Raw genomic sequence first — 24,291 nt, forward strand, 5'->3', positions numbered from 1 at the left:
TGGCATTAATTGTGGTGGCTTTGGGACCCATATCAATTATCACTGCCACTACTCCTTCCCTCTACCACCAAATTTCTGGGTCTGTGGCAAGCCCCACTGCTGAAACATGCATCAAATCAAGTTGGCATACAGGGTTGGCCCTTGGCTGGTGCATGCGGTCCAACTCCCTATGCTGGTTCTGAAGCCATGTGCTATTTTCAAAATAAAAGTGATGGATCCATGAACTGCCTGCACCAGGTCAGCACCAGCATCCGGCCTGCACCCCCACCTCCAGTGCCCCACCCCTTAGTTAGTTACCTGTACATCTTTTTTTTTCCTTCTTGAGGTTTAAAAAATTGGGTGCCTGTACACCAATGACAGATGCATGGAGAACAAGCAGGAGGAGTTAGCTCTTCTGCTCTCTAGTGGGCAATATGACCTGGTAGGGATCACAGAGACCTGGTGGGACTCCATGTATGATTGGAGCATAGCTGTAGAGGGCTATACCCTGCACAGAAGGGACTGAGCAGGGAGAAAAGGCGGACGTCTTGCTGTGTGACGGAGCAGTACACCTCTCTGGAGGCTGACATTGGCTTCAAAGATAAGCAGCTTTAAACCCTCTGGGTCAAGCTTTAGGGGGAGCGAGGTGAGAGAGACCCAACTGTGGGGATTTACCAGAGGCCACCAAACCAGGGGGAAAAGCTTGATCTGGAGTTCTCTCAAGAACTGAGAGGCTGCACGTGCAAGGGACTCGGTTGTCATGGGCAACTTCAATTACCCAGACATAGATTGGGAGTAACACTTGACTAGGTCAGATCAGTCATGTAGCTTCTTAACTGTAATCAAAGAGCTCTTTCTGACCAAGGAAGTACAGGGACCAACCAGAGGTACCACACTCCTGTACTTGGTCTTGGCCAAAGGAGATGATCTGATGTGTGACTTGCCTAGGCTCATCAGGTTCACTGTCCGCCACAAGGTTGACAAATCAACTAGCAGGATTGAGGTCCTGGATTTCAAAAATGCTGACTTCAACAGGCTCAGGGCATTAGTAGGTGAGGTGATGTGGGACCAGGGACAGAAGGCAAATGCGGTGCATGAAGAGTGGTCATTCCTCAAGGACAGTCGTTGAAGCACAAAAGAAAACTGCTCCCATGAAGAGGAAAGGTAGCAGAAGGGCTGGCAAGCCCTCCTGGCTCAATAGGGATGTCCAGGTCCTCTTGAAAAAGAAAGAGGCATACACACAGTGGAAGCTAGGGACAGTCCTCAAGGAGGACTATACAATAGTGGTCTGCACTTGTAGGGAAATGATTAGGAAAGCTGGAAAGCTAAGGCGGCAACTGAGTTTGAGTTATTCAAGGGAATCAGGATAATAATAATTCCTTCTTTAGGTATATGGGGAGCAGCAGAAAAACAAATGGAAGTGTGGGGCCCCTGCTTAACACCTTGGGACAGTTGGTAACAGACACTCAGGAAAAAACTGAACTCCTGAATGCCCAATTTGCTTTGGTATTTCACCAAACCAAGGGGAAAGACAAGTGGGATAAGGATCACAGGTGGCACGGTGCGAATGTCAGCTTACCCACTGTGGATGTTGAGCTGGTGCGAAGCCAACTAGAAAAGCTAGACACTTAGAAGTTAGCAGGACCAGACAGACTTCACCTGAGAGTGCTGATGGAGTTGGCTGAGGTCATTGCGGAACCCCTGGCAAAACTCTTTAAAAAATCATGGCACACAGCGGAGATCCCTGAGGATTGGAAGAGGGCCAACATTGTGCCCATCTTCAAGAAGAGGAAGAGGGAGGACCCAGGCAACTATAGGCCAATCAGCTTAACCTCCATCCCAGGGAAAATCCTGGAAAAATTCATTAAAGAATCTATGTGCGATACGTTCAGTGAGGGTAAGATTCTGAATGACAGCCAGCATGGCTTCATCGCAGGTAGATCTTGTCTTACCAATCTCATCTCCTTCTTCGAACAGGTCTCTTGCCACCTGGACATGGGAGAGAAGGTTGGCATTATTTACCTAGACTTCCCAAAGGCTTTTGACCTAGTATCCCATGATATCCTTGTGGAAAAATTTGAAGATTGTGGGCTTAACTGCTCAACAGTTCAGTGGGTGGAAAACTGGCTGCAGGGTAGGACCCAGAGAGTTCTCATGAATGGATCTGTGTCGTCCTGGTGAGAAGCAGCCAGTGGTATCCCTCAGGGATCTGTGCTTGGACTGCTGCTTTTCAACATCTTTATCAATGATTTGGATGTGGGGGTGAAAAGCTCCCTGGCCAAGTGTGTGGACAACACCAAGTTATGGGGAAGCGTGGTCATGCCAAAAGATAGGTTGCAGATACAGGTGGACCTGGACAGGCTGGAGAGTTGGGTGGACCAGAACCAGATAAAGTTCAACACTCAGAAATGTAAGGTGCTCCATCTGGGGGCAAACAATCCCCATCATACTTACAGGCTTGGTGGCGACAGTTTGACTTGCACCGTGGCCTAAAAGGGACCTACGGGTAGGGATCGACCATCATGTGAATGAGCCGGCAGTGCAATGCCGTGGTCAGGAGTGCAAACAACAGTCTGGCATGCATTAGTCACTGCATCTCATGCAAAACTAAGGAAGTGATACTTCTACTGTACTCCGCACTTAAGACTGCAGCTGGAGTACTGCGTCCAGTTCTGTGCGCCACACTTCAACAAGGATGTGGAAAAACTTGAGAAGGTCCAGAAGAGAGCTGCCTGTATAATCAGGGACTTGCAAAACAAGCCATACAAGGTGAGGCTGAGGGACTTCAGCCTCTTCAACCTACATAAGAGAAGGCTGAGAGGGGACTTGGTAGTGGCTTACTGCTACATCAGGGGAAATCATCAAGAACTCAGTGAACAGCTGTTCACCAGGGCACCCCTGGGGAAGACCAGGAGCAATGGATACAAACTCCTAGAAGGCTGCTTCAGGCTCAGTTCCAGGAAAACCCCTTCACAGTCAGAGTGTCCCAACTGTGGAATAAACTCCCTCCAATGGTGGTGCAGTCACCTACCCTGGAAATCTTTAAAAGGAGACTGGACATTCACTTTGATGGGGTCACTTGACCCCAGTTGTCTTTTCCTGCCTAGTGCAGGGGGACTGGATCCAATGATCTACAAGGTCCCTTCCAACTGATAACAATCTATGAATCTATATATGGGGTTGTACTATATACAACAAATATGGTATCTTTTAAATACACATCGGCTTTAGATTCAAATGATGGAGAATCTACCATATCCTTAGATATATTTTTCTAATACCAATTACCTTCCCTGATGAAAAAAACTGTAGGTTTGAGGTGATCTGGCTTCAGCTTCTAACCACTAACTTCACTATCTTCTCAATAAAACATTTTAATAATTCATAACTCATGACTATTTGAAATTAAAATGATCCAATCTGCTGATAACAACAATAACAACGTTTTTCTGAACTGGCGTTCAGACTGCCCTACTCCAGTTACTCCTACCTCCTTGCTACACTGCCATAATTCAAACCTGTTTTTAGTGTTCTCAAAATCAAAAATGATGCGAAGCATGTGACATGCCTCTCAGTCACATGCCTAATCTTGTAGGCATATATTTTATGTGGGGTACATTACAACTTTACTTGGAAGGCTTGACAAGTAGTTCTTTATTGCTTTTTATGGGAAAGCACTCAGCTGAACCTAAACACCATAGGTAGTCTATGTGGTAAATTTGCAGAAACTGGTTTAACACAGCAAATAAAAATGATTCTTTGGTATACTGGTTCCTTTCATTTAAGAAGTATGCAAGAAATTATGCTCCTTAGATTGGCATTTAAAACCTCTTTGTTTAACTTCTCCAGCAGTAATTATCTATATAAAAGATTTAATTGCAGAGAGGAAAAAAAGCAGAACTTCCTTCTTTTACAACGAGCTGTATGGTAAAATGTTCACAAGTGCCTTATAACCTAGGTCCCAATTTCAGAAGTGATTTAGAAGCTTAAGTGTCTAAATTAGGTTAGAATTTTAAAAGGTACTTTGATTCCTAATGCCCACTGACATACACACAAACATGCATTAAAAAATCTAGCCCTATATCATTTTTAGCAATCAATGTAGGTGTTGTTGAAAATTTTACTTAAAAGGTATCTACTCTGTAATCAGAATATCCATTAAAAGATAAACAGAATTATTTTAATAAGGTCTATTTATTTGCATTTGTTTAGGCTGGAGTGTTCACTTAGGCATAGTCTTGATGACTCAATATAAATATTTTAACTACTTCAGTATTTTAACTATTTAAATTTATGGTTTACCATAGTAACATCTTCGTTATTTACATTGCTTATTTACATATTGCCAACTCTGTCAGGTTAGATTTAAAAGGTATGGTTATTTTACATATTGACCAATTTAACTAATACAACTTTAGGTTGATGGACACTCAAGCTTCAGTTCTAATTGTAGAAGTATAAAGAGTAAAGACACCAGCAGTTTTATGATACATTTTAATAAGTGAAATTATTTGATTTCACTTTTTATACAACTGTTATATGTAACATGTATATGTACCATTCCAGTTGCAATGTTTTTGATCTATGTAATACAAAATGAAACCTATACTTTATATACATGTGCAATTCTGAACAAGTCCTGAGTAATTTGAAAGCAGTATTAGTAAAACCTTGTATCTGTGCAACTAAAATTCAGGTAAGATAGAATTACACTACAGCAAAGAAATCACCTTTAAAAATATACAGCATTTTGCATTAGGTTTGTGCATCACTGTGAGCTCAGAACAGTGCACAGTATACAGTTACATTCCACATCACTAGAATATGTGAAAATGCTGACCTCATTCTTGAATTACTATTGCTGCTGCTTTTTTTTAAATGAATGGTAAGTGATTCATTCTGCTTCTGTATAATCAAGTGTGGAAGACTTTTACAGGGTTGAAGTTAAAGTCCTCTGCAGTACATATTTTGTAAACATTCAACTCATAGGTCCTTTAAATCTTAGGAAAAAAATGATAAAGCCAAATAGTTAATCTGTGTTTCCCTTGGACAAATAAATAACAACAGAATGTAAGGATCAACTCAAATGCCACAATATGCAATGGAAAAAAGAAAAAGAAAATAAAAGATGAAACAGTTTGGATAGAATCTGAAAAGAAACTGAATGCTACAAAAACTGCCCTCAGGAATCAGGCGATAATCTTGCACTACCGTAATGAATTGTCTGAGCAAACGTAAAGGACAAACTTCCAAACATGACATGAGAATTAGAATTTTTGTATGTCATTACTTGAGCAAGTAGCAGTAACAAATGTTTGCATAACCCATGCCAAGAAAAGGCAGGCACTAAAGATGAGAACTGTTAAAGGATGAGGGTTAGCTTTGTTGCATATCCGTTTTTAACTGGCAAAGTTTCTGATGGAACATTTCTAGGCAGGGAAACTATTTTTTTATTTGCATTTTTCTCACAGCACATAATGAAAGGCACCAGTTTGGATTTTGCTCTGCTGATAAAGAATCCTTGGCACCACAGTTAGCCGGTCCCATGACTGCTGTAGTCAAACACTCCTTTCTTGAAGAAGGGCGAGAATTCACAGATGGTGTGTTTTGACAGGGTGAGTCCCACTTTATCAATGTGTAATGGAGAGGATGGAGACTTGAGCATTGCAGAGAAAAAGTTTCTGAGGTAATTCTGTGGAAAGAAAACCACAAGGTCATAAAGTTTTCAATAATTATTTTGCACCCTATTCAGCAACTGCTTTGAAAAGCTGATTAAAATATAACGTAACAGAAGAGAGAATCTCAACTGGATTTTCCAAAGGTCAGTAATCAACAACATTCAATCCCGTACCCATAAACTTGTGTCTGAAATGTTTGTGTTATGATCAGGCGATACAAAGGAAATGTATAGTATCTTTTTCCCAAACTTGATGAATATTTAACTCTACTCCTATAATAATACTTGCTGACAAGAATGGGCTCCCAATATTCTGAAAGCAGATGCCCAAAATTACCAATACCAAATTCTGCAACAGGTATACACAGTAGACAAACTCTGTAGGAATTTCACTGAATATGGCTGAAAAGGAACTTCATAAATCTTCTACTCCTCTGAGCTCTATGGTCATTCAACTGAAAGGGACATTTTGATCAGGATCAACTGCAAAAATGGCATATATTTCTTATGTTGCTGTACAGATGATGCCTTCCCAATGTGGTACGCAAACTGCTAAAAGAAAATACAGAACGCAAGAAACATCCAAGAAGGTAACGACCAATTGCTGTGCTTATTATGTCCATTTCTATCTTAGAAAACGACGACTGGTGAACAGTAACGATATAAATAAAGGATTTTTACAAAACCAATGCTGTTTCCTTTAAGTATGGTTTTGTTGGGATCATTATGAATACTTCTTATGAATTAACAGTGTTTGCAACATTTGAATTGCTTCTGCATGAATGAAAGGTGGAAGACAAAATATATACAAAATATATATTAAGGCTATTAACCCAATTTAGGGGTTTAAGTTTGACCCATCTGGCTTACAGAGACACAAGGCTGCAGCTTGTTTATTAAAGCAGAGAATTTAACAACAGAGTAGGCTGGGGAGCTAGATAACTGAAATCAGTTGCCTCAATGATTACTCCAATGGATCAACAATGACTTTGGTCAGAAGGCCAATCTACCCTCAGAGGACTAGGCATTGTGGGATGCTTTTCCTGAAGCTCCTGTTTTTTCTCAGAAGTTCCAAAGAATTGGAATCTCTTCAGTCTGTGCTTTCCATTGACAAGCCTTTTACACATGTACCAACTCAACTTCAACGGTTCCTGTCTCACCACAAAAAACACTACTCTTACAAAATAAAACAGGAAGTACATCTATTCTGAATTCTCGGAACTGATCCTTTTCCAAGCTTAACTACACAGCATTGCTTTAAAAATAGTATTGGTTAGGCTGAAGTTCAGGCCTACAAGCAAGACACATACTACAGCAACTAAAAAAAAAAAAAAAGACGCCGTGTAAGATGCTAGAAGGAAAACTGTATCTACAGTAAAAGGCTAAAGTCTTCTGCTCTGTTGCAGACTGGATAAAAAGGATAACCCTAGACAATACACACTAATCATGCATTATGGGGAAATACATATTTCCTACAATAGTACAATACTGCATGAGGAATGTGCAGTTTAGTTTGTTCAGTGCAACATCCAGCTTTAAACTATCAATTTTAGGAAACTCTAAATAAAATCTATGGTACCTGCTCTTCTTAAGAATTTCTCCATAATAAAACAACCTTTTTATCTAGATAAGAAATGAGCTGTATTAATGTTAAAGAAACCAAGACTCAAAAAAACCAGAATAATGAAAAAGCAGCTGGCACATAAACTATTCTCTTGGCAGGACTGGTGGGTTTTCTTTTTTATTCAAATCTCCCACAGGTTGTATTAGTGTTCAGAAAAAAAAAAAAGTCATTATGAAAATGCCTTCAAGATAAATTCCAACAGCCTAAGAGGTAATTTAAAGCAGGCAACAGATGTAGTGTCAACATTTGTCATAATTAGTTCACAAAGTAGGGCCCTTAAAAAAATTCCAACCCAGTAAAGCCTGAAGGAGGAATATCAAGAAAATAAAGTAAAACCAAGTTCACTGCTTGCATTTTAGTACCATGCTGAAAAGTTACTGCAGTAATTCCCCTTTACAGGGACTGAAACTCATAGAAGTACATACATTTGTAGTCACAGTCATTAAAAAACAAACTGCATTTACCTTGGTCGGTGCGAGCTAGATGACTGACTGCCAGACTTACCTGTAAATACATTATTTTTGGTTTAAGCCAGGGAATTGTAATAGTGCTACACAAATATCCTTGAATCAGGTATATATATTTGTGTGAAATGAAACTATAGTGACTATAATTTTTTTCCACATCCGTACAGGGATTGCTATATGAATACAAGAGAGAGTTGGAAAACAGAAACCAACATTGCCCTCCCACTATTTTTTTGACAGAATCTGATTTTGAATGGAGATTTCCAGCAGTTTCCACTGCACACCTCATATTGCATGTTAACATCCCAATCAATGGCCACTATGGCCAGAAATACAATTTAAATCCCATCTCTACTTATGTGCCTGTCTGCAGTGCTGCTGCTGCACCACGGTATGAAGGTGTTGTGTCTTTCACACTTAAGATGCTGTTGCTTTAGTACAATTAAAACATCTCTGCCCAGATATAAAATTGAAGATTCCATAGTACAGTGAAACGTTTTGATGTCCCCCATTACATGTGAATTAAGGCCAACTATGTTGCCATTAGGTCCCAGTCACCATGGTATACCCCAAGTGTACAATGCACATGATTAAAGAATATCTATTCCAGTCTTGTAAGGTTAGCTTTGAATATTCAAAACATTTGACTACTACAAATATTCATGGTGTGTTTTTATTACTTGTTTTATTTGTTAGGCCACTAAATACTTTTAAAACAGTAAAGATTACAATATTTATTTGTTCTGACTTATTTAGTTTAGTAATCAGTTGTCTTCAACATACACCTATGCACTCATAAGTCACTTATGCATTCGTAAGTCACAAAAATTATAGCCACTGTAGCTTCATTTCACAAAAATAGATACACCTGATGCAGGAATATTTGTGTAATACTATTCGAATTACCTGTGAGAGTTCAAACTTTTATATTCTAGGTTCACAAAATCATCTTAATTCTAGGTGTTTAAATGCTAGGTGATAGCATGAGATCTTGGCATTGTAACCAGGGCATCTTCTTTATTTTTACACTTTTAAATATATACTAGCCAACTGCCTGGGGGGCTGGGATGAAGTGCTGCCACCTAATGCCCCATGCTGCCGCTGTTCTGCCTCTTGCAGAACCCTCTGTCTGAATCATGGCGGCACTCCCCCATACTTGGAGCAGTCTGGTTGGCTGTTTCTGTCAGCCAATCAGAGTGCGAATAAAGCATTACAGACAGACAGACAGACTTAGGCTTTTACAACATTAGAATAATCAATCATTTGGTCTAAACACACACTCAGGAAGATTGGACATTATTTCATAAAGGAACTTTATGACTAAGTACAAAAAAGTTTAAGCTACTTTTTAAATACTCTTTGTTTAATGTACATTACAAGTCTGTGCTAATAATTTCAGAGGTGATAATTCAGAACTTTCAGGTTGTCCTACCCTGTCACAGCCTGAGACTGACTAATTTGAAATCTGTATTGTGTGACCTATCTGTACTTAGGCCTCAGAGCTTTAACCTTACATTGCAAGCACTTCTAGGGGACAAACAGTTGAGAAAGCTTTTGTAAGACTGAAACTTTCTCGTTTATGAACAGGGTTGAGCAGTTTTCCTTCAATTTTAATTAGCTGAATGGTGCAATGGTAACCATTTAAAAAGTTATTAAAAATTATTAATATTTTAATAGGTTCACTTCTTTAACTGTAGACCAGTGTTCATCTTGTGTGCAATACATCAGCAGAGCAATGTCATTCTAATGATTTTTTGCACTGTTTCTCTGTGTGGAGACCTCATATTTTTATATATTTTAACATAAATCCATAACTTAATTTAAAGTCATTAAAATAAAGAAAGCTTTCTGGAATCTATAAGGGTGCTTATTATCTTTTCGGTTGTGACATATTATCAGGGAATATAGCTCAATGACGTTCTCATAATATATTATAAATGGTGACAGCCTCGGAGACCAATATCTGAGCTTAAGAAGAGCAAGATTTTTCATTAAACTCTGTACTGTTTCAAAACTTACCAACTATAGTATTTAGAGAAGGTGAAAGAAACTTCCAGCCAAATTGGCTTGAGAGCTGCAGGGTCCTTCTCACTCTTGCTAACCCTTTTTAAATAGGCTCTCTAGTATAATTTGGAATTCCTTAAAACCTCACAATCACTAATAAATATAGCATGCACCTGTATTTAAAGGTGCCAAAAGAGCTTTGAGGCTATTAATAAGTAATGTATTGGAGGACCCCAGTGATGCAAGAGGCAGTGGAGGAGGCATGTTAACAAACTAACCCGTGGTTAAACAACAGAATTCTTGTTCCGCTCATCTGAAAAAAGTCAATGAACCATCATTTAATGCAAGTGCCAGTGGTGCTCAGAACAGGATCATGTATGTGATCTCTTGACATGAGCGTTATATCTTTCAATGGCAAGATATAAATCAAATCTTAGTTTGAACTATTCATGGCAAGTTATATATCAAATCTTAGTTTGAACTATTCATACAACACAACATATAAAGATATCTTGTCTTCTACAGGAAAGATAAAAATGTACTCGAAAAAGGGACAAACTGAAGTCCTCTCTCATTCTGAGTAACATATGACTCTGCAACTTGTCCCTGCTGGTTTTAGTGGGAGTACTCTCAACATTACAGCATTCCTATGTAGAAGCAAAGGCTATGGGAGTGTAACCTGCAATGAGCATACGTCAAGAATAGAGAAGGCCACAGAAGCTTTTAAGCTATGACAATAAAAGGCAGATTTCTTACATGATGCTTCTTTCAGTTGTAAAGGCATTCAACATAACTGAGGAAATCAGAATCCATTAACTAGTTTATTATCAAACTTGTCCAAGGCACGTAACTTCTGCCTTCCAGATGTTCTTCTTACCATTTAATTTAAAGCAAAACCAAAAACATTGAACTTCCTTCTCCTTCCTTCCCAAAGACATCCTGAAGAGAAAGATGGCATTTAGAAATGAAGACATATATTAATACATACTCTAGGGATGTGTTGAGAAGGAAAGTTTTGTCTTCTATAAATGGCTCACAGGTAAGAAACAGTCCCCTCTGGAGACACTGCATTTGTTAAGTGCATATCTAAAAGTGGTCCCATAAAATGAGTCATAGAGATAAAGGTTTCACTGCTTTTCTCAAGAACTGAAGTCTGAAACACTTAGCTAATTTGGCTTCTTCTCTTGGCCTTCCATCCTTGCACATGAGCAGAAGTGAGAAGAAAGAAACACTCAGCAAACAGATGGTCCCAGATGGCACAGCCACTGGTATTGTGGAGAGATGAATGGAGAAAGTAACCATAAAGAAGAATGGAGCTAAAAGGTTGCCAAGTGATTTAATTCTGAATCAAGACACTAGCTATTCCTTAGGCAAATATAACATAAAAATGTCTCTGGGTCACATATGGAAAGTGACAGTGGGAAAGCAGTAAGAGTTACTAAGCCCCCCCATGTGTTACATGCATTTAACAATTACCTGGCTAACTGTTCATTTAATTTAGACTGGCTACATGTGCAAATTAACTACAGTGCCTTAAAAAGGTCCAATCAGCTAAAAAGTTATGGCTGGAAAATGTGTGGTTTCTATCCAGCTTTAATTTGCATGTGCAGCCCATGGCAGCCCTGTCAGCTGGGGGAAGGCCTCACGTGCACCCCTGAGCCTGGGACCTCCCAGCTGATGCTGGCTCCCAGCCATGGGAACACATGCTCCCTCAGCTGGAAGCCCCATCAGCTGACAGGGCTCCAAGCTGCTGGGGCAGCCCATTTCCCAATGTACTTTTCACCAGCGCAGTAAGGCATGATGAAATATGATTTGCGATCCTACGATCACACATCCTGCCATGCATCTGATGGCATGGCAGGAGAAGCAATTGTGTGGATTGCACATTAGATCCCATTGTGCCTTTATCTGCATGTGCAGAAAGGTCCTAGGAGTCACTGCGGGTGAGTTAGAATTATTGCTTTGAGTGAGACTTGAGGGGTGAGGTCTTCTAGATGCCATGAAGCCTTAATGATATGGAAGTGACTCCTTGTGTGATCTCCAGTGTACCCCTAAACACTCTGGTGCTATGCAGCATAAAAGAAGATTCATTCTCATTTCAGAGAATTTCCAATACAGTATATAGACAGAAGATCTAGGCTAAATTATGGAAAAGTGGACATGTCTACACATGCACTATAATGCACAGTAGCCTATTACTGCACATTAGTGTCACAGCAAAACCCATGCTATTACACTAATGCACAGTAAAATTAGGTTACTGCACACTGAAAGTTACTAAGAAAAAGCATTCACTTTCACCACTGCGCATTAAGGCAACCTAATGCTCATTTAATTCATACCTCACATTAGAGGTACTGAATTTAATGCGCAGTAGCAAAGGCGCATTAATGAATGTGTTTCTTGATGCAGTCGTTTCATAGCTAAATAGCACAGGGTAGGTGAGATAAACTAGTCTACGGAGCAGATGGCAGATAGCCAGGAGACAGAAAAAAGGTGGAAGAATTCCAGGGTGCAAAGAGTGGTGGAAGGCGAAAGAAGCCATATGCTCTGACTACCATCCCCACCCCACCTGCCTAAGACTTAGAAAGTCCTAACCACATTCAAGTTGCTTCTTACAAGAACTGGTTAACCCACATTTCTTTAAAATAAAAGACCCCACACTTGCATGACTTCTTTTTCACTTTACCTTGAAAAGCATTTGAAGATATCATAAAGTAATTCCATGTAAAGTATGTGTGGATTATGGTGGGTGACATTCAATATCTTCAGCTGTATTTCAGGTACCTAAGGAAGTAACTAGCATCACCTCTACACCCCTGAACATCTAGCTACTACACATACACCGAGATCACTGTAGGCAGTTGTGATTTCATATGAAATAGAACAAATCTTAGAGCTGCAAAGAATATAGTGGCAATAGGATGTTATTTCTAGGGCAAAAGAAAGCAAGCAGAAATGATCCCCTAGTTATAACAAAACGACAGAACTAGACAGCATTGTCGTTAATGGTCAATTTTATAAAAATCATGTTAAAATCAATGAGATGACACATACCTCTATGAATATTTGTTACATTTCTAAATATATACCTCAGGCCACCCTTTTATTAATTGTAATATTACGTGAAGGACAATCCAGTCCAAATTAGTAGGCTTTAATTACATATAGTTACAATGCTTGGTTAAATAGCCCCACAAAATACAACCAAACAATATGGAATGGCTCCCTTTAGTGAAAACCCTGCTATTCAGTTCCTGATTAGGTCTAATCAGAGTTAAAGCTGCTTATACTTATTTCCTATCAATGCAATCACTGAAAATCATGAAAATTGCTGCTCAACCTGAATTTGCATTCCTTACCACTCTTCCATTACGTGTACACAACATGCATTCACAGTGGCCTCCCTTCCACGACACCCTTTCAATTCCACATGCAGCTGTGCACAATGGACATAACCAATTCCTGAGAATCCCCCACACAACCTTAACCCCTGACCCTTGCAAGATGAAGATCTCCTGGTTACAGACATGCTTCTTCTTCAGATGGCTATGATGTGCTCTCACTAATAAAGAAAAGCAGCACTTTTAGTTATAGAGGCTGCACAGGAGGGCAAGAAAAGAGAGAAAAGCTTTTTGTGGAACAGGGTATATGTTGCAGAAAAGACATCACGGCTTCACTGCCTGTGCTGTAAGCTGCTTGTGTTGTCTAAGAAACCATTATCTGCTGGCTTCCCTTAGGTTGAATGCAACCATAATAATTAATAATACTGTTTGAAAAAGAAACCCAGTCTCCTGTCTCTAACACTCCTCCACAGTCATCGCACCTTAACTCTGACCCATCAGGAAAATTCCATTTCTTACTCAAGGGACCAGAAAGAAATATAAAATGAAAACCTAAAAAGAAGTAATAAAATGCCTCTCTTACGGAATACATTGATTTCCAATTCCCCCACATTTTAAGTCACAAGAATTAATTTGAATGCTCAGATACTGTGACTCTGGGTGCCTATACAATGATTTTTCTTAAGAGACAGTGGTTAACTCCAGTCTTCCACTAAAATTACATGCCTCAGCATAACACAACAGGAGACTGTGTTCTGCTCTTTTCATTTAGTACAGTTGCACAGAACTTTCCTTTATAGGATCTGGCCCAGAGCTGCTAGAGACATATGCACCATTTATGTACAGTGCAGATTAGGGATGATGTTTTCAGAAGTACACAAGGGACTTAAGTCCAATTTTCAGCAGTGACTTGGACACGTCGGAGTCTAAGTCTTATTGAGAGTCCATGGATAATAACTTCTTAAGTGACCAAATCTCACATGAAGCTTACTTCTACAGCATTCAGACAGTGGGTGCATCTATGCATTCATTAATGTGCCTTCGCTTCTACGCATTAAATTTAGTACCTCTGATGTGAGGTATGAATTAAATGGGGTTATGGGGTTGCCCTAATATGCAGTAGCAAAAGTGAATTTTTTTTTTTTTTTTTTTAGTAACTCTCAGTGTGCAGTAGCCTAATTTTATTGTGCATTAGTGTAATAGCATGGTTTTTCCTGTGACTCTTTAATGCGCTGTAATAGGCTACCGTGCATTATAGTGCATGTGTAGACGTGCCCACTTTTCCATAATTTAGCCTAGATCTTCTGTCTGTATATTGTACTGGAAATTTTCTGAAATGAGGATGAATCTTCTTTTATGTTGCATAGCACCAGGGTGAATGTGTTACTGCTTTTAATAGAAAGGACAACATTTCCAAAACAAAGAAAAAAGCTCGTCTTATTGAAACAGATTTTATCCACAGTGATAACATAATTTTCTCTGACTCAATATGCTAATTTAAATTTTTTAAATATACAAAGTATTCTGAGGGATTCTGGTTAAAATTCAAGGTAAAATTGCTATTTTACATTTGCAAAACCCAAACTATCCATTATAGGTATTTGGAAAAATTTTCTGTGGAAGTCTAGTGTCATAAACATATCATGTTGGATTACTATTATGCTGTGTCAATTGAATTAACTTTTCAAGTCAGCCTAGTTCACAAATAGCAAAGTTATTCTCCTATATATTCAATAAATGAAATTAATTTAAAATCCAAGGGATTTAATTTTTCTTACAATACCTCCATGAAGCTTACATTCATTGGCTTTAACTAGCTCCAATGAAAACCATATTGTAGTTTGTCACAGAACATCTCTGATATATACTTGCTGAATCTGTGAGTCTGCTTTTAGCAGTAAGAGGCCATATTAAAAAAAGATCAAAACAGACCTGGCTAGTGAAGGAAATCAATCTTTCCTCCAGAGCACAAGTCAAAACAAGTCCCGTCAAAATCTATTCACAGACAACAACAAAGGAATTGAATTTACCACGCATCCCTGGGCCAGCAGTGACAGCATGTCCTGTTGGAGTGGCCTTGGCAAACAGCTACCTAAGTACTCGACATGCATCACCCTCAACTTCCTTTGGTGAAATCAAAAACTGGAGGATGACTGATAAGCTTGTTTTGAAAAAGGACAGCATTGAGTTCGACCCTCCGTCCTTGGTTGAACACTCTCTTGATTCATACATTCAAGACCCAGAATATAGGGAGCGGATTATTGGGAAGCTATACAGGTGTGCAAGTACTGAACTCAATTTGTATGGGGATGGAGAGGAATCCGTCCTGAACTAGCAGAACAACATTTATGGGAATGAAGCTCCGAGTTTAAAAATCAATCACTTTGCAAGTTTTGAATTTCTTAATCAGCATTAATAATACTCCTTCCCTGACTACTGGCTGGTACTGAAACATCTAAAGAGAAAAGCATCTTTTATTTTCCTTTCGAGAAGAACAACATACTGGAGAAGAAAGAAATACAAAGTTAATTTTGTACTTCAACATGAAAGATCCAATTTTTAAACTATAACTGAAATCTTATATTGGAACCTAAAACCTATGTAAATGGGATTTTTACTAGACAAAAGTAACTTTAGGTTTGTAAATCTGGCCCCAACTTTGAAACAGCCAGTGAATACTAGTATAAATTGAATCAGTCCAACAAGCTATTTATTGTTAACAATACATTCAAATCCAGTAGACCTTGGGGGCTGGGAGAGGGAAAGTAGGTGGTTACAGGAGGCTTCAATTGAACTTGTCTAGAAAATAGCTTCTGGTTTTCATTCACAAACTATTACTATTCTCCCTACCAACACTATTTTGTATTTCTTTTGACTCCAGGCAAAGCTCAAAGGAATTTATTCCTGATGCATTTCATAACCTGCATGCAAATTAATGTACAGGATCCAAGTGTTTTGTGTCTGGGTCTTATTTGGAACTACTAAATATAATCAATTGATAAAATTCATTGACTTTTCGAAGCCAACAGTGCCTGACACAAAAGACAGTGCCACCCATAAGTGTTAAATTGCTTAATCCCTTTACTGCTGACAGCTCCTACAAATCGCACTTTAAATGCTGCCACTTCAAAAGCATGTACCAGGTACTTTGGCCAACACTGTTGGAGCACTGAGAGTTATGAAGCTGGTAAGATAAATAGCTTCAAAATGGCTAACTTTATAGGGTTTATTTCCTGCATACATGCCAGCACTAAAATATTTTTGGCTGAGAAACATTTCACATCAAACTACTATTTTTGTTTTAGAATACTTTTTCAACATACTGCAAATCTATTTATACCGCTAAAACAATCAATTATCCTTGATACACTTAAACACTTGCTATACTTCAGGGGTCTATGATGTCTTGGTATATCAGGGGTCTTTTGGAATCTACTGTCCTTTCTCTTTGTGCCCTACTACATAATTTTTCATTTATCAGAAATATAAACCGTGAGTCCTGAACTAGCAGCACAGCATTTATGGAAATGAAGCTCTGAGATTAAAAGGAGGTCTGAGACCAGTGCAACCAGCACTTTCACAGGAACAATCAAGCTTTAGAAATTCCCAAAGTTGTTTACTTTTCTAATACCAAAAAAAAAAATCAGGTTTATATGCACATACATAATGAAAAACAAACAAACCAGCTTTCATCTCTCTTTAACCTTTATACGTTCCCATGGGGTAATTTCCTACCCCAGACACATATTTTGTGCAGTATCTTAAAGTTAATTAATTTTAATTTCTTTCTTTTTAGAACATTGTCACTGGCACGGCAGTGCACAATATCCCCAAAGAACAGCCAGCTTACATTAATGGTTTGCTCTCTGTGGATGAAAAACTGCCCAGGGTAACATGTTACCCCAGGTGTGAATGTGTTTTTCCATATGGCTTCCCCCAAGCCTATGTTAATGTAACTTGTTACCCCAATGCAATTTCTGTATAAATGACAAACCTAGACCTGTTTGACCACTTTGGGTGCATGCATCTGAAAGGTCTGCATTTATTCACACCTCATTCCTCTCCACTTCAGATATCCATGGTAACTAATGGATAGCCACCCTCCACTCTGCTTTTGCAGAAGATGTGGTAATCCCTTTTGCTAACCATTTTGTTTGCAGGCTGCAAGGTCATCAAAACACCTTGCCCTTTGCTAAAACAACAACAACAACCACCCAACCCTTTGTCACACCCAAATCCACCTTTGCTCTCTTTTCTCATGCCCCTTTCATAATATACAAGCTAGTTTGCCCTGCTTTTGTTGTAAGTGAGGACAAAGAACAAAGGGGCAGCAGAGAAGAAACAGAACAACATCATTCTGCAATACAGCATACATTATGGAGTTCCCTTCAATGGTAAGGGCTTGACACCCCTCATGCCCCTTTTACCTGCTGTCAATAAGTTCCTGCACACGTGGTCTCCAAACAACATCCACCCACATTTGGCTTGCCTGCAAAAGGGTGGATGCTGGTCTCTGGCTTCTGTGCCCAGGAGGACACAGGCTTGTCTTTGATTGTTATTTATATGCATTCAGCAGTAGTCACATTTTTCTTTTCTTTCTGCAGTCCAGGATGAGAAGGCAGCACATATTCATGTCTTGCATAGGTAACCAGAGATGACAGCAACACATCCCCTGATGAAATCTTATCCCAAGGCAGTGAGGATGCTGACTTTGTTCCAGACATGGGAGATTGTCCAGAGCAAGAAGTCCATGCGTCTATGGAAGTTTCATTCAGCTCAGGTGAGGAGGAGTTGGTGCCACAAGCAGAATTGATGCCAACACTTCCAGTGGGAAAGGGAAGAGGACCAGCCCAGGGCCACTGTGGAAGACCGATGAAAACTACAGCAGGATGTGGAGCAGAACCACTGCCACCACCCCCATGAAACACTGCAAATGATGACACCTTTAGAGGAAGGAATGGCAGAGTGCGGGAAAGAAGTCCACAGCTAATACATCATTGGAGAACAGCCAAGACATAGTTCATGAAAGTGCTGGGGCAACAAGAGAAAGTAATAAAGACTCAGTGGTGGAAACGTTCCACCTGTTTCTCTCGCAAGATATCCTGACTGTTATAAGAGAAACAAACAGAGAGGCAGAAAGAAGATTCAGAGAGTGGAATGGCAGCCACCTTGAAAATAGAAAGGAGTGGAAAAAGCTGGATGAAACACAGCTGAAAGCCTACGTTGGCCTCCTACTGCTGAGTGGTCTATACCATGGTGGTCATGAGGCACTGGAGAAGTTGTGGGAGCAACGTACCAGGTGTCCTTTCTTCCATGCCACCATTAGTTTAAAACGATTCCATCAAATCACCAACTACCTGAGATTTGAGAACAAACTGACATGTGAGGAAAGGAGAGCCATTGACAAGCGTGCTGCCTTTGGAGATATATGGACACAATTTGTGGAACAGTTCAGGAAATGGTATATTCCAGGAATACACCTGACAGCTGATGAGCTACTCACTGCATTCAGGGGTCACTGTCCCTTCAGACAGTATATGCCCAGCAAGCCTGTCAAATATGGCTTGAAAATTTGGTGGTGCTGTGATGCAGCAACATCCTTCCCCCTGTTTAGAGACATCTACCTGGGCAAGCAACCAGAAGCTCCACGCCAAGGTAATCTTGGTACCCAGGTCACTGAAAAACTGGTTCATCCCTGGTACAAGATTGGAAGGAATATTGTGGGCGACAGTTTCTTCACAAGTACTGACCTGGCAGAAAGACTGCTATAGCAGAACTTGACCTATGTGGGTACAATTCGGAAAAACAAGGCTGATATCCCAAGCAAAATGCAAGCAAATCAAAGAAGGAAAACTTTTCCATCCATTTTTGCTTTTGATGGGGAACTCACCCTAGTTTCCTATGTTCCAAAGCAGTCCAAAATTGTGCTGTTGCTGTCAAGCATGCACCATGACCTGTCCGTGGGTGGAGAGCAAAGAAAGGCAGACATCATCCATGACTACAATAAAAAAAAGGGTGGTGTGGATAACCTTGATCACTTAGTCTGTATGACCACCTGCAGACAGAAAATCAATATGCTGGATATGGTTGCTATTGCCAGCCTCGTCATTTGGCTAGGCCACAATGCAAACTGGAAGCAAAGATCACATTTAGGAAGATGGGTTGTTTTTTTTCAGGAGCTTGGAGAACAGTTGATTGACAGACAAATAAAATGAAGAATGATGGATACACGTAATCTAAGTCTGTCAAGTCTGGTACAAGTGCCCTAAGTTACAAATTGCCACAATGCACCCCAGTGGAACCTTTTGGAAGTATGAGTGGACATTGTGCTTTTTGTCCAAGGACAGATGAGTGCAAAACCGGGAAACATGAACATTATAAGCAATTTGTTTGTGTGTACCACAGTATATCACTGCTGCTCTGTGAGGAATGCAATATTTAGTTAAAACAGTTAGGAAATGTTTTTGGAAGTAATTGTTAGCTTAAAAAGAGTGCGAACTGCAGACTTAGCAAATTGTTCATTCACGTTTTGAAACTCTAAAACAAGTTTAAATTTTCTTCAAATCATCATAAACACTCTTTTGAACAATCTGTATATTTAATAAATAGTTTTTGGTACATTTGTACTGTTGTCACGGGTTCCATTTTGTTTATGTGGGTGGGGTAACAAGTTACCGCATGAGAACAACAATGGTTATGGTTTCATGAGAATGGATGGGGGTTCAGAATAAATTTAGAAATCTTTAAAAGTCCGCCTGGTACAGCTGCTTCTAAGAGAAATAGTTACTTCCATGCTATCACATGCTTCCATGTTACATTCAAATTGGAAGAAATTGGTTAACAAGGAAGCTAGCTTTAAGTTTTTCTTAAGAAGCTCTTATAATTCAAGAAAAAAGGTGCTGCAAGCTCATCACTGAAAATCTAACAATTTTCTTTTAATAATCACTTTCAACTGACTTTTAATCAGCAGTTTTGACAGCTCTTTGTAACTGGCTTCAGTGACATGAAAATCAAACAGAAAAAGGCAATTTTTATTTATCACACTTCACTTTGATTAACAAGTTTATTTTCTTTGTTTAATATTAAAATAGTCCTCTGTATTTACCTGTAAATAATGTGACTTAGGTTGGCTCAATTAGCAAGCAGACTAGGGGTGGGAAAGCCGTGAGTCAGCAGCCAATCTAATGGATCAGGGCAGCCTTCATCACAAGCTCAAATGCTACAGGATCTAACATTTCATTTTAAGATTTTGCAGTTCTCATAATTGCAAAGAAAATGTCAAAATGTTCACTGGGTGTGAAAAGACTCCATTGCAAACCTCTTCAGACAATGGCTTAGAGTTAACTCAGATGCCCTTATTTATACGATTGGGGCATTGACTCTAAAACCTAATGATGACATTTAAATGTCAGCATGCACTACTTCATTGTTGATTAGAGCAGAATAAGAGATACAAGAACAAAGAGATGCAGTTTTACCTTAGATTTATTTTTCTGAGAATAAATAAATCTGCTTGGATATTCTACGGTTGTCAATTATATTTTCCACAGGTCTCAATGTTGGATGGTTTTTTTCTTGAAGTCATGCAACTTACATCAGAACTTCAGCTTTCCTCTATAAATAAGATTGAAGTGCCTGGCCTCGTGGCTGCATACAAAAACCTTAAATGATCAAAAACGGAAGACAGCACTCTCAGCAGCTCTTTTTAATTATATTTTGGGGGACTGATTTTTGACTGCTTCAAGCTGGCAATATGACTGCTCAGTTGTTTTGGGTAATCTGATAATTTTCTTAGCCTTCAAAGAATATTGTAGGCATAATTTAATTAGGTAGTTACTGCCTTCCGTAGAAAACCCATCAGCCCGCACCAAGAAGTTAGAAGGTTAAGAACAACTGTATTATTAATTTTAAGTAAATTGAGTCTCAACGACTATTTTCTGAAGAGGTTCACAAAATAATAAACGTGAAAAAAAAATAACTGAAGAAAGATGGAAGCCTGTACTCTTTCAGAGCTTAAAGGGACCTGCTTTGGTACACTGGAACATTTTTGGCACTCACTTATTTCCTCATCTCTTTGTAGAGGAAGCAAACAGATTCCTGCTGGCTGAAGTGCTGCCTGTGGACACTCCACTGATCGGATATTTTTCTAGCTTTATTTTGCTCCAGATAAACAGAACTGAGAAACTGGAGCAATCAGAATAGGGAAAAGGATCCCAATGAGAGAGAATAGCAGAAGACAATTATTAACAGATGGTTGGAATGCTGCTACAATAATCATCATGGTCACTGAGTACCTGGGTCACAGCAGAAGTAGAGAAGGTAGCCTGATATAGTAAGCAAGATTTTGGACAGAGAGTCCAAATAATAAGTTAGGATAGATATACACCTTATAGACTAACAAAATAAGATCTACAGAGAACACAAGCTTTTGTGAAGTTGAGTCAAATTCTTCAGGAAACATATGTGATTCTTATTAATTATCTATGGATGAATCCACACGAGCTACTAAATTCCAATGCAATTTGCACTGGAGTCGGCAGTTTGAGCTGGGGCAGAGCAGCCCGGGACTGGCAGCAGGCTTAGGCATCAGCCCTGGGCTCCGGGTGGTGGTGTTGGGCAGAAGGGGGGCTGGCTTGGGCACAAGTGCCAAAATTGTAGACCTGTGTGGCTGATCCCCCTCAAGCCTGCCGCCAGCCTGGGTTCGCTCCATCCCAGCTCAAAATGCTATGGTCCTGGTTACTGTCCACATGTGTTTCTTCCCAGTAAATGACTCCGCTGTAAGATAGTACTGTCCCTGACAGTAACATAGTCCTTGCCATAAGTCATAGTCTTATGATGGAGGTAATTCATTTACTGCATCCTAATACCAGCACATATGTAGATGGTGACGCTTCACCGCAGAGCTAATTAGTCAAGTCCACAGTAAATCACGTGTAGATGCACCCCATGTGATACAGGTTACTCACGTCTTCAAGTTTTCCTGTTTGCTCAACGGAATGAGGATACTAAATTCTCTTTGTAAAGTACATTAGAGAAACTGCATTTCTAAGAGACAAAAAAAAAATTAGGGGAATTTGGCATTTAGGGAACAGAGACATGTGAGGGCAGGAATATTTGGGAATTCAGGGAACTTTGATAACCAGAGTAAATTTAAACTACCTAAGTAATTAAGCAACTGGATTCTACTAGTAACAGCTAAATATATTGAAAAACGTTTTGCTCAAACATTGGAGATTCTGTAAGTTTTCTTTAAAGAAGAAGAGTATATAACATCATTTGTAGTTTCATAAACAAAAACAGGACAGTATAACTTTACTTTCAGGTGCCTAATTACGTGAAAGGATAAATGTATGCTAACTTCTATTCATTAACTTTAATCAACAGAATTCTTGGCTGGTTCAGTTAAGGCGGATTTAATCAAGCAAGGTTGGCTTGAAAGTGAAATTACTGTCTTTAAACTGCTGAACAATTAATTTAGAGTTTTACCCTGCAACAGGTCTCTGATGAAACACTGAATTAATAGACAGCAAATAGAGCATTTACTGTTAAAATCAAGAATTTAAGTCTACCGCAGGTAATTTTAAATACAATTAGGAGCTCCAGGTCTTTGGGAGTAAAGGTAATTCTCTGTGGAAGCTTAAGTAATAGTAATTCAATATAGCCAAGTGAGTGGTGGAGGCTATTTGAAAAGTTCTGCATTTTATATTAGCAAAGTAAATGTCAAAACCCTTATGTTACAATTATACAGCATACTAATGATTCCAAAACACACTCTCCAAATTATACCAGTAAGTTACACAGAGCTTCCCTTTATTTATTTCCCTGGACCTATGATATTTTAACAATGGTGAAATTTATGTCAGTTTTGTGAACTTATATAAATAAGTGTAAGGTACACTGGGATTTGGAGCAGACAGATGAGCAGTTATCACAGTAGGTGCTGCAGCTGGCACTCATACAGGGACTTGCCAGCAGAAGAACAGGTATACTATATACACTGGTTATTTACATTGAACAAATAGCTTCCCCAGGGTGTTTGCAAATGCAGAAAACCTACACTGGTTTAACTTATATCGGTGTACTTTACAATTGTTCTTGCCCAGGATACCCCAGATTCTACAACATTACATCAGTGCAGTGCTAAATATCCTGTGTCCACTCTCCCCCCCGTGCTCCAACACCAGTGGCTAGGGAGGTTATCATGTGTCCAGGCCCTAATTATCTTACCAATAAATGCCTGCAAAAATTCTGTACTTTTCAAGTACTTTTCTGGATAAATATGCAACTTCAAGTTATTTACATGCTGACCACATTTATACACAATCACAAGGACCTTAATTTGGTGGGGGGGGAGGTATCTGGAGCCTTTTCAGTTACATGAGAATGTGCTGGGTCTTTATGCTCTTACCCAATCCCAAATGAAGGAGTTTTATATCAAGTTTTCAAAGATCCAGGTTCCGGCAAAATAAAAGCAAAATGGTCTTCAGCTCTTTGCAAAAGTTCTGCTCTGCCTGGTAGTAGTCAGTAACAGCAAAAACACATACAAATTAAACAGTTGAAAAATGACCGCATGTTCTTGCAAAAGGATGGTTTTGGCAAATGCTGCTATCATCAAGCAGGAGGAAAATTTCCTTGACCACAGCCTTCCAAGGTGAGCCAATTAAACTAAGTGTTTAATGAATAAACAGCTTATACTACAGCATAATTAAAGTTGTATCTTTAGTTCATTTTGAAATTGCCCAGTGGAAAAAATTCTACTCCTTAGACAGTTTCCACTTTGAGAAGTTTCACTGTTTTGGAACAGATGTAAGCTTAAATCTTGCAAACAGTTGCTGATTGTTGATTCAAGAAAACAATTCTTGTCGGCAAATGGATGACCTTCGTTGGACATGACAGCTTAATTAAGACACAACACAATGATTTGTTGGACAGCACTGAACTAAGATATTTAGATTTTTGTCGTCAATTTAGTCAAAAAAATGTAAGAAAAACCTAAATATACCCTCTAAAACTTGTGTTCTTCTGAAAAGAAGCTGTTGCTGCTCACTGGAGACAAGATACTAATTGAATGTGATTAATCACTAGAGTCTTACTATCCTGTCCTTGATGGAAATAGTCCAGGAAACAGTGACAGTCTCTGCAAGATTACAATACTACTGGAACTAAGGCATCTGAGTAATGAATAAGAACAGCAAT

The 24,291-nt window shown here is 39.2% G+C and overlaps 1 protein-coding gene across 4 annotated transcripts in view; it reads right to left on the minus strand.

The window, feature by feature from the left end:
* Positions 1–4,847: 4,847 nt before the first annotated feature.
* Positions 4,848–24,291, minus strand: part of KIF16B (kinesin family member 16B) — a 253,928-nt gene continuing 234,484 nt past the window's right edge. For all 4 annotated transcript variants that reach the window (XM_019549135.1, XM_019549136.1, XM_019549133.1 and 1 more), the window contains one exon: positions 4,848–5,671. In XM_019549135.1, coding sequence (XP_019404680.1) covers positions 5,513–5,671 — 159 coding nt within the window. In that variant the 3' untranslated portion in view covers positions 4,848–5,512. The remainder of the gene's footprint in view (positions 5,672–24,291) is intronic.

The sequence above is a fragment of the Crocodylus porosus genome, unplaced genomic scaffold (genome assembly GCF_001723895.1).
Source record: "Crocodylus porosus isolate Cpor-Errol unplaced genomic scaffold, CroPor_comp1, whole genome shotgun sequence".
Classification (NCBI taxonomy): Eukaryota; Metazoa; Chordata; order Crocodylia; family Crocodylidae; genus Crocodylus; species Crocodylus porosus.